Source organism: Anabrus simplex, chromosome 1 (assembly GCF_040414725.1).
Source record: "Anabrus simplex isolate iqAnaSimp1 chromosome 1, ASM4041472v1, whole genome shotgun sequence".
NCBI lineage: Eukaryota > Metazoa > Arthropoda > Insecta > Orthoptera > Tettigoniidae > Anabrus > Anabrus simplex.
This window is the reverse complement of record NC_090265.1, coordinates 1,547,844,965-1,547,862,577: the sequence shown is the minus strand read 5'-3', so window position 1 is coordinate 1,547,862,577 and position 17,613 is coordinate 1,547,844,965. Positions and strand designations below refer to the sequence as shown.

At 38.5% G+C, this 17,613-nt stretch overlaps 1 protein-coding gene across 1 annotated transcript in view; it reads left to right on the top strand.

The window, feature by feature from the left end:
- The window catches only part of Hr4 (Hormone receptor 4), a 94,971-nt gene that overhangs the window by 66,396 nt on the left and 10,962 nt on the right, over positions 1 to 17,613 (top strand). Inside the window, exons 10-13 of the mRNA XM_068229130.1 lie at positions 3,652 to 3,786; positions 7,760 to 7,888; positions 10,215 to 10,349; positions 12,196 to 12,388. Coding sequence (XP_068085231.1) covers positions 3,652 to 3,786; positions 7,760 to 7,888; positions 10,215 to 10,349; positions 12,196 to 12,388 — 592 coding nt within the window. The remainder of the gene's footprint in view (positions 1 to 3,651; positions 3,787 to 7,759; positions 7,889 to 10,214; positions 10,350 to 12,195; positions 12,389 to 17,613) is intronic.

Below are 17,613 nucleotides of genomic sequence, written 5' to 3'. Positions count from 1 at the left end.
TCCCACCTAAATGCAGTTCTGGAAAAACAGTCTAAAATCGCTTGTTTCTTTACTGGTTTTCTTTTTTATTCAAATCCTAGCCAAATTAATTAATTAATTAATTATGGTTCAGTACTCTCAAGCGTTTTTTTATATTTTTTTTTATGTCCAGACCGAATGTACTTATAAGGGCTTAAGAAACTCTGCATTGACTCTCATTAGCGCTCGTAGTGGTGCTTAAGTAATACAATGCATTAACTCACATCAACGCTCGTAGTGGTAGAAAAAGGCAAACTGCTAATCTAATCTACCGGATAACAATGATTAAGAAAAGGATTGTAAATTTTAGGAATAAATAAGAATATATTCTCATACTTTATTACATTTTATTTACAAAATTCGTAGCTCATTTCTCTACGATGTTTTCAACATTGAGTTGCTTGCCTGAAGGGATTTTTCAGACAAACCTTATTTCCAGGAGTTCGTACGAAATCAGCTATAAATGTATATCTCTATCAGTAAATTCTATTCCATTGACGAGTCACATTACTGATTCCCGACACGAGGTATAATAGGAGTACCGTAATTATTTCCAACTAGCTGACTGGAAACCAACGCTACGCATTTTCAGATGACGGTACAAACCCGACTCCTTCCTTTCGGCTGCTCTAGGAAAATAATAGACTAAACAAGTACGGTATATCTATGATGGAACTGCACTATAAATCAAATTCTCAAGGCAAAATAGAAGGTCTTAAATTGCAATGGATTGGTACAACTACTGCGGTTCGAAAAAGTATTACAATACTGAGAACTGTCATCGTTTTTAAATACATGCAGAGTTAAGCAAACACATTCTGAACGTCAGTTGTTATTGTGCACACACAAAATTGTCTTCAATGTTGTATATTCGAAACATTTATTTTATTCTGATTCTGTTGCTGTAAGTTAGTACTGCAGCAAACCTTTCACGACCAAGTGGCCACTTAGGTGTTTCATGTGCATAAAGTGCATTCTGTCGAAATGAGTGGCTTGTGTACAGTAGCAGTAACAGATCTCAATTCGTGTAGACGTGGTAGCTGGGTATTTCAACACATCGCCAATGATCTGCCCATTTCCTCTTCGGTTGTACGGTATCTCTACACTTGCTCTTGTCTCATAACAGAGCCATTAGCACACAAAATTGAGCAAATCCATGGTCGTATGAAAACTGAAAATAAAACGACAATCTGTAGGCTATCTTACATGGTGTGCAAAGCAGATTGAGGGAGGAAAAGTGTCAGATAACCAGCTTTTTTTAAAATTGCTATGACCTTTGTCCGGGGGACATTTAGTCATCGCTGTACAATGACTTTAAAATATAGCTATACCCTCAAACATTTATGGAAATACTTAAAGATAAGTCCTTTTCTTTCTCAGTCTTACTTGAGGATTCCTGTGAAGAGAATACACATTATTATTATTATTATTATTATTATTATTATTATTATTATTATTATTATTATTATTATTATTATTATTATTATTATTATTATTATTATTTACACTGCACTAGATAATCAGTTTGAGTTCCCTACTTGACGTCTCAAAGGTTTTCTCGTCACCGTATCTACTGGCTTTATTTAGTTCTTTTTCCAGGTTGAACCGTGTTTCTGCCTGGGAGACTGATTACCTCGGATCGATTAGGGGTATTTCAGTGGCCTTGACAAAGAATTCTGAAATGTATTCGAAAAGCCGGCAAACTGTACGGAATGTGCAGAAAACAACACGGTTCAACCCGAAAAAAGAACCGAATAATTGTACACACCGTGGACGCCTCACTTCTAAAATATGATGAGCTTTGTTACAATAAGGAGTGTTCTGGTAATCACTACTTGCAAGAAGTGATAGCGTCTTACTGTTCAAGCTTTCATGGATCACATCCTTGAGGAGCATTGAATTTATTTCCATTGGCGACATATTGTGGACGTCACCATTGGAGACAGGACTGGGACACAGTGATTCATTCTCGAGATGGGCCTAATGGGTTAATTTGCAGTACTCCTCGTAGCTCTGAATGGAAACATATTCTAGCATTATTTGCATAAAATATACAGTCGACCATCTCCATGTACTAGGAACATAATCTGTCTCTTTCTAAATCAAGCGGATGGAAATGCGGTAGGCAGCTAAAGTTCTGCCAGTGAAGTACAACAAAGCAAAGTCATCTCCGTACAGGCTATGAAGGTCCTTGGAGGGGTGGAAGGTAAAGTCTTCCAGCATCTGTAACCTCGGCACTTGGTAGGGTAGAGGGGTTAGCTCTATGCCCGGCCGCCTTTGCCTCCAGGAATTAATCTGGAACTCTTTTTTGGTGTAGGCTGAGTGAACCTCTGGACCATAGCCAGTGAAGTAGGGAAGAAAAACAAAAGGTAAAATAGTGATACCGAGAATGAAGATGGCTCATGCCAGTTGCTGGATGCGAAACGACGCGGTTTACTATGTGGTTAAGACAGTTGGACCTGTTTTACCTTGGAACAGAAGACCCTGAACTACAATCTGCCCAGGCCAACCGGCCGGACCTTTCTTTTAGCTATAAATTCCCCCCTTCTTCCGCGTCCCTGGCACTCAGCCATTTGCTGTCATCTTCCACTTCTTACATTCTCATTCTTATCCATGAACAGCAAAAGATTCGTCGTCGAATTCAACTTTATTTCCAGAAACCTATATAGGCCTACTGCGAGTACATGAAATATGCTCACGTGTGTGTGATTAATATACTGTACGTGTTTATGTTTGCGATAAGAGAGCCATGTTAGCTGAGAACATCGTCACAGGCTTCTCACCAAGGTGGCCGCGGTTCGAATATCTTAAAATACATGTGGAATTTTTAACATGAAAAGTCACGGCCCTGAGATTTGGAGACCACGTAATAATGGAGGTCCATAGATATGACCACAATATTAACAGTAACTTAAAACTGCAAGCTTATTTTGTATAAGGCAAGCATAGGAGAATTTCAATCGGGAACATGAAGGTAATTATATTACATCATTTTCAAAGAATGACATCCCTTTTTCATATCGTTCAAAGTCTCCAAAGCGACTACCGGTACCTAATTTTGTACACTGATCATGAAGCGTATATACCTATAGTACAGTCAGTATATGCCTTGTGCTCGAAAAGTTAAAATAATGTTTGTTTTTTTTTTTTTTACCTGTGGTTTCCCACTTTAACTTAAAGCAAGTAACGGATTAACACCAGTCCTAACATGGGGCTGCCTAACCGAGGTGGTAAAGGCGTGCTCGGTTCACCCGGAAGAACGTGGGTCCGATTCCCCGTTAGGAAGTCGAGAAATTTAAAAAACGAGATTTCTACTTCTGGAGCGGCACATGGCCGTGAGCTTCACTCAGCCTATATCAAAAATTAGTACTAGGTTAATTGCTTGGGGCAATGGCGGCCGGCCATAAAAAGTTCACTCTATCTCACTAAATGTCGAGATTACGGATTACTCTTCCGAGGGCCTTCATGAACCTATACGGAGATGGCTTTGCTTTGCTTTTACCAGTCCTAACATACAGACCACGAACAGCCATTCCTTTCCATTTCGAGCCTCAGTATGTATATACACGTTAGCATAGACACCACATCGACAAAGGTAATCAGATCGACCTCACTCAGTATATTTGTTGACAGGTGGTCCACCTGCGACAGAGGTTGGACAACGCGGTGAGTTCTTCGAGGGATCGGACGTTCGCGATAGAGGCCACCGTCAGCATGATCCAAACACTCATCGACTGTGATGAATTCCAAGACATCGCTACGTTGAGGGTAAGTGTTGTTGATGTTGTTCTTCATGGAATGGAGTTATTCTGTTTACTTGTCTCTTTCCAAAAATATCTGAAATCGTTTTCAAATATGACGCTCTCATATAAAAAAATAAAAATATGATGATAAAGAGGGAGCGACTATTATACGATCTGTCTCCTACATCCAAGAAAGCTTAAATATTAGAGATCCGTGTAGTAGATTTACTGACGTGTTAATTGCTGAAAGCACGATTCTGCCATTCCGACGTCCAGAGTGTACCCTTGCTATTATATAATTATAATGCCTTAGAAATATTCCTGTTCGGGAGATAGTGGGTTGGAACCCCACTGTCGCCAGCCCTGAAGATGGTTTTCCGTGGTTTCCCCACTTTCACACCAAACTGTACCTTAATTAAGGCCACGGTCGCTTGCTTCCCACTCCTAGCCATTTCCTATCTCATCGTCGCCATAAAATTGTAAAATAAAAAAAATCCTATATTAGTTTTTCTTGAACTTTGATTATGAATATGGGACTTAAATCAATTTGTATGGTACGTACTAATTTGTTGTTTAGTCAAGTCGACGTTCTGTTTAAATAACTTTACATCTTAAGCTAAAATTTGCTCATTTGGGTAGCCTTCATTGCTGTAATAAATAATAATAATAATAATAATAATAATAATAATAATGCCGTGTGGCCCCTGGAGAGGTCTGGTGGAGGTCTTTCGAGTTGACACCGTATAGGCGACATGCACGTCTGATTGCTATCTTCATAAGCATATTTAATTTCTTGGGTACGAGTTTCAAACTAAATTTTATAATGAATAGAGCAATATCCTACATACTTTATGAATACTTAAGGTACACTTATACAACTTAACTTTTAATGCTTACAAAATTTCCATTTTGGTTTTATAGTTTACATTTTACAAAACAAAGAAATAATTACTGTAAATATGTTCTATTTTCTAGATTCCTATGTCTATTAACTTGATCAAACTCTTTCTATTTCTATTTGCTTACATAAATGACAATTTATTTTCATGATGCACAATGTTCATTGCAGTGCGAGTGGATTCACATTTTTTGCTTTTTCATCTGGTGCGAAACCGAACAGATTCCTTGGCATGCCCACTCTGGAGCAAGCAACGTATAGCTGACCATGTGAAAAACATGGCTTTTCCAAATTCAATACAGCAACGCTTAGCGATTGTCCTTTGGGCTTTATTGGTTGTAATCGCAACAGCTAGGCGACTGGAAACTGTAGTCGCTTGAAGTCGAATGGCAAATCAGTGAGAATCATTAGGATGCGCGAAATCAAAACATCCTCTCCTTTACTTTTGCCGCTGATGATTGTCGCCTCAGTGCAACACTACTTAGAGAATAAGGCCTCACTACAGCATAGTGACATCATGCTAAGGAGACTATGGCAAGCCAAAGAAACACAGAGCATGGTCAGACAGACATGATTTTAATACTTTATGCCAATGGAATAATTCATTTACTAACAAATAACATTTACATGTTAAAGGAGATTGAATTATACTGTTGTTATTACCATATTTTAGTGACTCTGTCATTAAAGATAAACAGCACACAGTTTTAAATCACAACAGCATTTTACAGTGTTAACTTATTCTAGGCTGAATTGCTAACAAACACAACAGAAATTTATAAACACATTTCAGTTTAAAAAGGCAGCAAGTATATAGAGTTCTTTTCTAATATTGGACTACCATTCAGACTGGAGCATACTCTTTTTGAAGTATTGACATCTCTCATACATTCGTAAAAGCCCTATGGTGCAACAACTCCGAAGGGCTTTGGCCTACCAAGCGATCGTTGTTCAGTCTGAAGGCCCGCAGATTTTGAGGAGTCTTGTGGTCGGCACAACAAATCCTTCAGATAGCTTCTCAATTGTAATCACCATAGGCTGAGGCAGCCCTCAGATCCAGGTAAAAATCCCTGACCTGGCCAAGACTCGAACCCGGAGCCTCCAGGTTAGAGGCCGGCATGCTATCCCTACACAAAGGTGCCGGCCATAAATTTGTAAGCATGAAGAGAAATCAGATGAAAGATTGAAGAAATAACAAGATAATCAATGTCAACTCCTTTCTGGGTTTAGGAACTAAGAAAAGTTTTAACTGTGACTTTATTAAATTAACTGTGGGGTCATCATCCTCTGTGTTCAATTCACCAACTAGGTCTAGAATTAACTTAATTGTTGTACCTTTCTGCACATTATTACATTCATTCCTTTTAATACAGCTATGAAGTTTTGTAACTACAGAAAATACCTCATTTGTATTAGGCCTAGTACTTTTGTCCATATACTGTATACATTAGAATTATTTTATACTGTAATAAAACCCCTTTAGAATAAACTTCTTGCAGTATGTACACAAAAATTACTTCATCACAGTTCACCAACCATCAGGTAACATTAACATGTTTATTTTACTTTTCAGCTGTGTATAAGGTTGTGGATTGAAATACTGTGTATGAGGCATGGCTGCTAATACTATCTTTGACTCTGTTTAATAATAATAATAATAATAATAATAATAATAATAATAATAATAATAATAATAAATATCCCATCATTGTGAGCTAACATAATCTTACATCTTTAAAGAGTAAAACCAACTGTTGCATTTAGTTTAATACGACATAGGCTTATGTTCATTATGATGGTGAGAGAATGTAATAATAATAGTTACCACTGAGTAATTGTGAATCTAAATACTTAATTGTGAATCTACTGAGTAATTAGTCGATTTCTGAACATGGTTCACAAGTTGGTTTAAGCCTCGTGCAGATTCAGCAACACCGTCACATCAGCAGCTGGTAAAATTACAATGGTGCTAAAAATAATTTTTTTTTTTCAAATTACTTTTCAGTGTGGCCAACCCTCGAACGTCCATATATCCGGATCACGTTGTTTCCAACCACCCTGTATTTGGCTTGTTGTATACAAATATTTAAAATGTTAAGATCTATTAATAAGAGTTACAAAAAAATTGGTTTATAAAACTGATCACTTCTCTTTTCATTCACAGTGATTGTGAAATGTATTTGTATCTTCAGCCAGTATAGACCCATGCCAAGGGAGCTGATTCAGAATTGTTCAAATAGGCCAGCACAAGTTTTAGATGAACCTGGTGAACTTTGAGAAAGACTTACAGTCTCTTGTTAAAAGGGAAGCTATTTTCGTTGTGATCACTTTCATGAAGTAAAAATATTTTGGCCTGGTGCAAGTGATATTTAACGCAGTGTAATTTTCCACGTAGCTCAACGCATGGAGTGGATAGGATAACACAACAACATAACAGCCTCTTGGTTGGACAATTCTGAGTAGCCTCTCGCGGCCAAAACAAGCCAAGCTCTACATTCGGGATACGAGTGGTTTTCGAATCCTACTGTCGGCTGTCCTGAGAATCGTTTTCTGTGGTTTCCCATTTTTACTTTCAGGCAAATGCTGGTACAGTTCCTATTCATTGGCCACAGGCGATTCCTTCCACCTCCTCACCCAACTTCATTCATGATCATTTATTTCACATTCATTAGCTCCTCAATGAGGTTGGCATCAGGAAGTGCATCTGGCATAAAAACATGCGATATAATCTCAGCTCATCCCCAACCCCACATCAGGAAGCGCGACTAAGTGGTAGACATACATTATGTATTACGGTACATCATTACTGTCCGGATAATAGGACTGTGGTTACGTTGTTAATTAAGAGTCAGTTTACTCTGGATTCATTCTCAACTGAATGCTGTATAATAACAAGGAAGAAAATTTTAGGAAACCAAAGATTGCTATAAATGTGTAAATTCATGTGAGAAATAGAATATTCTACTGCAATGTCACATATGTACAAACCATTCAGTAGTTATAAAACTTGTATTTGATATTTGTTAATTCCACAGTCTAAGCTCAGTTGATGTTTTTAACGGGAGTGGTGCTTCTGAAGTGATGACGTGTTTGTGCACAGAATCTGGACGAGCTACTCGATCACAAGTCGGACCTGTCGGAGAAGTTGTGTCAGATAGGAGACTCGATCGTGTACAAGCTGGTGCAGTGGACTAAACGCTTACCCTTTTACCTGGAGCTGCCTGTAGAGGTAAGTATTAGAGTTAAGATCGAAGATATTATTTTTGATACTGAGAATAAAAATACATGGTATCATTTTCATGAAAGATAATTGAAGAATTCTTTTGAATGGATTATGGGTATTGTTTAGCTTCAGTTTACTTTATTCACATTATTCAAAATACAAATATTTTATGAAAATATGAACTTTTCAGTAAATCTGACATAAGCTAGCTTGTGTGTGAGCTTGCTTATATTACATACATTGTATTGGAGGGTAATTAGGGATTTAAATGAGACTATGGATTCAGCATGTGGGAAATTGGGAGTGAAATTTCTAAATCCTAATGGGTGGGTAGGATATAGGGATCTACGCTCAGGTGGCCTTCATTTGAATCGCAATGGTACATATAAGTTAGGGAGTTTGTATAAGAGTTATAGGGAGGTACATTCAGGGGAAACAGGATGGGCTAGGCAGTGGTGATGACAGTATAGAAAAACATGAAGTCAAGTAAGGATGACATAGAATTGTTAATGTTAAACTGTAGAAGTATTTTAAAGAAAGGAATAGAATTAAGTGCTGTAATTTGATATATATCCCACATAAGGAAGCTTGTGTATGAACTTGAATATACAGTATCACATACATTCGACTGAAGAGTAATTGAGGATTTAAATGAGACTGTATATATTATAACAGGGAAATAAATAGATTAAGAAGGAGGTGCAGATTAGAAAGAAATAGAGTTAGGAATAGTTGCAGAAGTAAGGAGAGACTGAAAAGCTTACTGGAAAATTGAATGTAGCGAAAAATTCAGCTAAGGATAACATGATAGCAAGCATAATTGAAAGTAATACAAATTTTAGTGAAAAATGGAAGGGTATGTAGAGATATTTTAAGGCAGAAACAGTTTCCAAGAAGGACATTCCAGGAATCATTAATGAAGAGAGGGAGTGTGTATATGAGGATCTTCAAAAGGCAGAAGTATTCAGTCAGCAGAATGTAAAGATTGTTGGTTACAAGGATAATGTCCAGATAGAGGAGGTGACTAATGCTAACTAAGTATTGAAATTTACCTACGATAACAAAGACATTTACAATAAGACATAAAAGTTGAAAAGTAGAAAAGCAGCTGGAATTTATAAGATATTTGGAAAAGAGTTGGGATATAGTACAATATCTGAAGTACTTATTTGATTACCGTTTGCGAGAAGGAGCTATACCAAATGAATGGGGAGTTGCTATAGTAGCCCCTGTATATAAAGGAAAGGGTGATAAACATAAAGCCAAAAATTACACGCCAGTCAGTTTGGTATGTAAGCTTTGGGAAAACATTGTTTCTGATTATATTAGACATATTTGTGAAATTAATGACTGGTTCGATAGAAGACAGTTCGGATTCAGAAAAGGTTATTCCACTGAAGCTCAACTTGTAGGATTCCAGCAAGATATAGTGGACATCTTAGATTCAGGAAGTCAAATGGACTGTATCGCGATTGACCTGTCTAAAGCATTTGATAGGGTGGATCATGGGAGACTACTGGCAAAAATGAGTGCAATTGGACTGGACAAAGAGTGACTGAATGGGTGGCTATATTTTTGGAAAATAGAACTTAGAGAACTAGAGTAGGTGAAGTATTATCTAATCCTGTACCAAGCGAGTTAGGGGCGTGCAGCTATGAGCTTGCATTCGGGAGATAGCGGGTTCGAACCCCACTGTCGGTAGACCTGAAGATAGTTTTCGCACCAGGCAAATGCTGGGACTATACCTTAATCACCTGGGAGAATAATAGACTCTCTTATGAAGTATAAGAGGAGTAGAGGGAAACCAAGACGACATTGGTTAGACTCAGTCTCTAATGATTTAAAGATAAGAGATATAGAACTAAGCGAGGCCACAGAACTAGTTACAAATAGAGGATTGTGGCAGCGATTAGTAAATTCAGAGGCTTTCAGACTGAATGCTGAAAGGCATAACAGTCTATAATGATGTATTATTATTATTATTATTATTATTATTATTTCAAAAAGATAAGAGCTCGGGGTAGGAAATTTGAGAGAGGAACTTTACACAAGTGGAGACAAAGCTAGAGTTGATAGAGGTCCCATGATTATCACTCTATAGTCAATATTATGAGCCCATAGGGTTTTACAGTTTCCAAGCAAAAGAAAAGTACTAGGTGTGACTGTTAAAATTAATGCATATGGTATCTTAACAAATTAATATTCTTAATTTGGATGCCTTTGTACATTTTCTGTTGGACAATACTCACTTGTTGCTTGTTCTATTCAGTTTATCCTTATTTAGTTATCTATTACTTTTGGAATTCTTGAGAGTTGTGTTATATTGTTGCAGGTGCATACGCGGCTCCTGACGCACAAATGGCATGAACTGCTCGTGTTGACAACCTCGGCCTACCAAGCAATTCATGGTACGCACAAACTGGGAAGTACTGCGAGTGATGGTACAGAGGCAGACTTCATGCAAGAGGTAGGACATTTCAGAAAAATCATTCCTCCTCTTAACATATCTTACTTCAAACAAACAAACAAACAAACAAACAAACAAACAAACAAACAAACAAACCAACCTTATGGCGCTACAGCCCTGAAGAGCCTTGGCCTACCAAGTGAATGTTGGTCAGCCTGAAGGCCTGCAGATTATGAGGTGACATGTAGTCAGCACAATGAATCCTCTTGGCCATTATTCTTGGTTTTCTAGACCAGGGCTTCTATTTCACAGTCGGACAGCTCCTCAAGTCTCACTTCTACTTCCATAGCATAATGGTCAGTGCTAGTAGCTGTCATCCTAGGAGGCCCAGGTTGGATTCCCAGTAATGTCAGAAATTTAAAATTGGCAGGAGAGCTGGTATTTGCCTGCCTGGTGGCCATGATCGTTAAGGCGCTGAAGTCTAAACAGTTTGACACCGAGGTTAGCTGGTTCGAGTCCCGTTGGTCGAAAAAATTTCACTATCAGAATGTTGGCCGGCAGGGTAGGGGAGGGGAAGTGGTGGTATACAATTTCTAATCACGAGATTGCATGCCAAAAGCCTGGATTAAATTCCAAACCTCTCCGCAGTGCTCATATGGAGTGAGGGCATATGACGCTGTTGATGGTGATTCGTCCGTCGGATGGGGACGTTAAGCCTTGAGCAGACCCCTTGGTGATATTCGACAGTAGTAGGCTATGTGCTGGCACCAGGTTTCACCCTCTCCCTACTATCATAATATATCACGACATTCATTTCATCTCATTAACTCCTCTGATGAAGTTGACGTCAGGAAGGGCATCCGGTCATAAAAACCCGCCACGACAGATTCATCTCACCTCATACCCGACCCCGTAGGGAAGCGGGACAAGGGTTGGACAAACAGGAGGGCTGGTATGTGATTTAAAAGGTTAATACAGCTCACCTCCATTGGGGGTTCGCTGGAAAAAGAGCTGCACCACCCTGGGACATGGGTATAAATTTATATTTTTACAATTGTTCTCATACAGGGTGAGTAAAGCTTGAAGCAGTCCTCAGATCCAGGTAAAATTCCCTGGCTTGACTGGGATTCAAACATTGAGCCTCCAGGTGGCTTGCTACTCCTAGATCATGGGGTTGGCATATCTTGCCCCTTCAAACCTAGCACAGTAACTTTTGATACAGAGTGACAACAGAAGTGTGGAGGTATTTTCTTTAGTATATAAGCAATAGTTAAGTGTGCAACAAATTTATAGTGTATTTTAAGCTATTGGTGCCTTTTATATTGAGTATTTCAAAGCTGATGGATTTTAAAACAAATATTTAGATTTCCAGTGCAGTACCTGAGGATATTATGTGAAATAAAGTAGAATAGTACTAGAAAGCATGTTTTACAGAGAGTGAAACTTCCACATGTCTCTTTTGAAAATTATTGGGAATCTTTTACTAGGCACTATGTGGATTTGTATTTCTATTCTGGTATCTAGAGCTGCTCTGAATTAATTGGTCACTATGTACAATATATTTTGTAACTTATCCTGGATATCTTTTTTCTTTTTCAAAATTTGATGCCAGAAGAAATATAACTGTTTGATATAATTACAGACTTGTTTATATAAGCATTAGAAATTTAAAGCTGGGTAATATGTGATAATTTTTAAGTTTTTGATTTCTTGTGAAATATATGATTGGTGAACTTGATATTATATGCATTATTTAAACACCATTTAGTAGCTATTGGTTGAGAAACATAAGAATTGTTATATAACAGCAGTGACAGTAGCAGTCTTTTGTGTAATTATGTTAAAAAAAACAAGCTATGGCCACACTGAAAGGGCAGATTATTTGATAATATTTTCTATATTTTAGGTGTTGAACAACCTCTGTACTCTTCAGACTTGCCTCACTTCCATGATGGGTCGCCCGATCACCATGGACCAACTGAGGCAGGATGTGGGGTTAATGGTTGAGAAAATCACTCATGTTACCCTCATGTTCCGCAGGATTAAGCTCCGTATGGAAGAATATGTCTGTCTGAAGGTTATCACCATGCTCAATCAAGGTTAGTTAAATCTTTGCTCTTATCAGAATTTCTAATTATCTGGAATTAGTCTGTTTCAGACTGTCATGCATTCAACCCATTTTTTAGTGTGTACTTCAAAAAGAAGATTAAATCACCAAAAGATGATGATGATGATGATGATGATGATAAAAATTGCAAAGACATTCTAAGGCACATGTAAGGGCAAATAATAATTTGTTGGGAATGGAAAGATTTGATAAAGCTGATCCATGAAAGATCACATAGTTGGCTTATCTTCTTTCTCCAAATAACTATTATACGCTTGGTCTCTTGTGCCAGTGCTCCTTATAACCAGCATGGATGTTGCATCTTACATAAAACCAAGGGCAGTCGTGGAGTATTGCAGACGAAAAGGATATATATCTCTTGTACAGTACATCATCATTTTAATTGCTGGAGTAGTTCAGGATTGTCTTACTGTATTTCCACTCTTAAGAAATTATTTCTGATGGTCTCAAATAATACAGTAAGTTCATTAAGATGGTTGATAACCTGCCACCCTCACCACTGCTGCATACTATGCCTGTAATATCATAATAAAATGTTTTAGCTCTTATTTCTAGAAAATTGAACTCAGAGAATTAGAGTAGGTGAAGCATTATCTAATCCTGTAATGATTAAGGGAGTATTCCCTGTCTGTCGTAAGAGGCAACTAAAAGGGGCCCCAGGGGCTCTCAACTTGGGAGAGTGGGTTGGTGACCACAGGCCCCTTAGCTGAGTTCTGGCATTGCTTCCACTTGTGCCAGGCTCCTCACTTTCATCTATCCTGTCCAACCTCTCTTGGTCAACTCTTGTTCTTTTCTGACCCCAACAGTATTAGAGCATTCAAGGCCTAGGGAGTCTTTCATTTTCACGCTCTTCGTGGCCCTAGTCTTTCTCTGCCCGGTACTTCATTTTTTTAAGTGTCGGATTACTTCTGTCTTCTTTTTTCTCTCTCTCTACCCCTTTGGGTGGGGGGGACACAGATGAAGACTACACCCATGGTATTCCCTGCCTGTCGTAAGAGGATACTAAAAGAGGCGACCAAGGGATGATGAAATTAAATCCATGTGAATAATTGTGATTAGTACCATTATGTGCGGAACACCACAAGTGGACGTTTCTTGCGAATAGTACCACCATGTGAAGAAAACCCTGGGTCTGCGTTATATAGGAGCAGTACCATTATATGAGGAACCTGTGTGTCCGAGTGTTGTTTATAATAGAAGCCATCATGTGTATTCCACTGGTCGGTTCCACTGTTTTCAGAATGGGTCTGTGTTACCTATGAGTAGCACCAATTTATGAAAAACACCACGGGTTTGGCTGACCCCTGTGATTAGTACCACTATTTGAGGAAAACCATTGGTCTGCATTGCATGAAAGTAGTACTATTATGTGAGGAACACCATGGGCTTGTGTTGCCTGTGGGTGTTACCATAATGTGCGATACTCCATGGGTCTGCATTGCCTATGATTAGTACCACTATGTGAGTGACGCCATGAGTGTACGTGGTCTGTGATTAGTTCTACCAAGTGAGGAACACCACGGGAATACCGGCGCCCATGATTAATTCAATAGCTTAACAAAATACTCCTTGCATCTTCTCTTTATCTCTTCTGGGTGTGGTAATAATTCCCCATCTTCCTTTTTCACTAGCTTTGTGGTAACTCTTTCTGTTCTCTTACTACTTATAAGTCCATACAGCATTCCTTTACTGCCACTTACATCCGCTTCCATTTTTTGTGTAAATTTTTCCCAACCACCTTCTTACATCTCCATTTGCTGTTGAGATACTTCCTTTTGCTTTCTACTGTTTGATCTTGGTTCCATTCTTGCCAGGCTGTCTTCTTTTCTTTCACCACTTTCCTCACTTCCTCATTCCACCATGGTGTCTCCTTTTCTTTCACCACTTTCCTCACTTCCTCATTCCACCATGGTGTCTCCTTTTCTTTCACTCTTGTAGATGTCCTGCCACAAGTACTCCCTGCTGCACTAACAAATGCCGTTTTAAAATTGGCCCACTCCTCTTCTACATTTTCCACTTCAGTAACTGGGATTTATTGTTTCAATCTCTCCTGAAAATCCTCCTGTACATTTTTGTCTTCCAATTTTCATACATTTATTTTGCTATCTCGTATCTCTTTTAGGTTGTCCATTTTTCCCAACCTTAATTTTGCCACCACAACTCTATGGTCCCCATCAAATGCTTCTCCTGGTAAAGCTGTCACATCCATCAACTTCCTGCAATTAGTCCTTTCCACCAAAAAGTAGTCAATTACTGTTCTTCTGTCACCCCACCCATATTTCATAATTTTCCTGCTGTTTTTCTTTTGAAACCACATATTCCCCACTAAAGTCCATTCCTTCCACAGAAGTCTGCTAGTTCCTCTCCTTCGCAATTCTTTTTCCCATATCCATATGATCGAGTGACTTTTCCCTTTCCTTGTCTCTCGTTTCCGACCTGTGCATTCAAAACTCCCATAATAACCACTTCCATGCCTGAAATTTCTCTTTCTACTTTCTCCAAGAATCCTTCAATTTCTTCTTCTCTGTTTCCCGTCTGTGCTGCATAAACTTGTATGAAGTCCTTCACTTCATTCTTCATCTTTAGTCTAATCTTCATTATTTTGTCACTAACACATTCTACCACTTCAACATACTTCTCCAATTGCTTCGAAATGATTAGTCCCAATCCATTTATTGACCCTTGGCCACCACTCCAGTATAATGTGTATCCTTTCTTCAATTTCTTCCTTCTGTTACCTTTCCATTTCACTTCACACAGGCCCATCATTTCGACCTTCTCCTTCTCCATGAAATCTACTACTTCCTTCAACGTTCCTGTCAGGGTCATAAGATTTACTATCGCTATCTTAACCCTCTTGAACTCAGCGCGCCAATCTATCGACGCAAGAGGTTATGGTGAGAACGCTCATGGTGCTGATACATTGGCTCTATCCTATTTAGGGATTTTGGTCATTTTCGTGGCTGTTAAATGGTAACAGTTGATCACGACAGTAACTTAAGCATTGAATTTGCATTGTACTCTACAGATATATCCACCAGCCCTACATCTGTTGACCGTGAATGTTTATGTTGTGGTTATTAGAAGTCGTTATTGCGTGGATCTGTTTTGCTTGGTTTATAAATACAATAATTTGATCTTGCTATCAGTTTAGTTTAGAGTTTATTTCCTTCCCTTGGTATATCGTGTGTTTGCTGTACTTCGCAAACTATAATTTTACACCTTCTCATTACTCCGTTGTTGCAAGTGCTTACGTCATCTTTTCATCGTAATGGCTAGGCCACATTCAAGGCCGAATGAAGCCTATATCCTTGAATTTTCAGATGATTTAGTAATAATGACCTTCTTTTGCTGAATGTGATTCCCGTTATGTGGGAAGTGACATAGTCTCAGCTGCTCACCATGCACCGACAGCGAGGACCAGACATCGATGACAGTTACGTGTACCGTGAATAACCTTGTACCATGCTTCATGAGTGAATTGCAGCACACACATCATATTGATATCAAATTATTCAGAATTAAATATTCTTTCTTTCAGGATTAAGAGTAAAGATGAAAGGTACAATAATGTCTGATCTTTCTGTCATTGAAACCATAATTTATTTTTAAAATTTATTTTCAAAGTTCAATTATTTTTTTTGGCTTTACCAATAATAATACGTCCAAGGTATATTCATTTCTGAAATGCTCATAGTTTTCTGTATTAGTGTGATTTATTTTATTTTAATATGAGTTAAACTGTTTACGTGTTGATTTTTTGTAATTTGGTTGGAAAATTACAGGAATTAGTTTGAGCTTCTTCAAGCAAACCCTTGCATATAGGCAGAGTTAAAAGGGTTAATGTTGGTTACTGGTCACCCATTTCTCACAGTCCCCCAGTACCCTGAGAACCGCACGTTGCTTTAGGCCGGGGATGCTCTAGCCTTTTCCAAGGATGATTTCCTAGTACCATACCATATATAGGCTATTATTACGATGGAGTCACCACTCCCAAAGGCATTTTTTACCTACTGCCAGGTGTTATTCTAGGCCGCTCCACTGGAGTACAGACGTCTTCTGTAGCCGCTCCTCTGGAATAAAGACGCTACAAGTTTCCCTCTTCTGCCACCGATGCCGTACCAAAGTCCACCTTCTCTGTCACTGATGCCGTTGGAGTCTTTACCCGTACCCTGGGCTTGGGCCCTCCGTATTTGTGATCCCTGGAGAGAGGGTGTCCCAGTATTTTAAAGCCCCCAGGAACTGGGCTGCCTGTTGTTCCGCGGGTTGTATTGGGTATTTCAACCAACCCTACTGAATTATAGGATTCCCCTATCCGCCACCCTGGGATGCGCCCTCTAGGGGTTAACAGTACCGTATATAGTAAATAAGTTACAGGATTGTGGGTGACTGCAAAACGACCTCTACAATGTTATGAGATGGACAGCAGACAATGGGATGATGATGATTGTTTAAAGGGGCCTAGCATCTAGGTCATCAGCCCAATCAGGATGAAAAATAAGGTTGTTTCACCAAGAGGAAAAGTCCTCTCAGTTTTGTACTGTGTTGATGGAGTGAAAATACCTCAAAAGTTTTGGTGGCTTTGTGTACAATTGATACTCGTAAAACTCAGCTAATTCTCGATGGCATTTTAGAACAGATACTGCATGCCACAGGTAATGAGATTAAAATTTACTGTACTTAAGATCATTCAAAGAAAAAAATTCTTGACTAAAATTGTCTTGTTCCACTTATACAGGGTGTTTGGGAGATAAGTACAAATAACCTGACAGAAGATAAGGATAAATGTGCACAGTTCGTAAAGTATTATTTTTTTGAAGATTTAGCAAATAGTTTGTCCGAAGAAGGAGCTTGAAATAGAGTGTGATGTTTGTGAGATAATGTGTAAGAAGCAATTCTAAGTACATTACATCACTGCACCACAACTGTACACATCACTTCACAACAGCTTCAGGACACGTGCATGTAAATGTGCAGGAAACAATTCTAAGTATATCACTGCACTGCAGCTTCAGGTAGTATCATGTGTAAGTTGTAAGAAAACAAGAATAGAATATTATCACACTGGAAAATATTGTAATGTATGTCAGAAAAGCCTTAAGTTATTCATCATTTAATCCTGAGCTACAAATATTAAATTTTCAACTTAATTTTTTATTTTTGAAATAGGACAATATTTTGATGTCATATGTATTC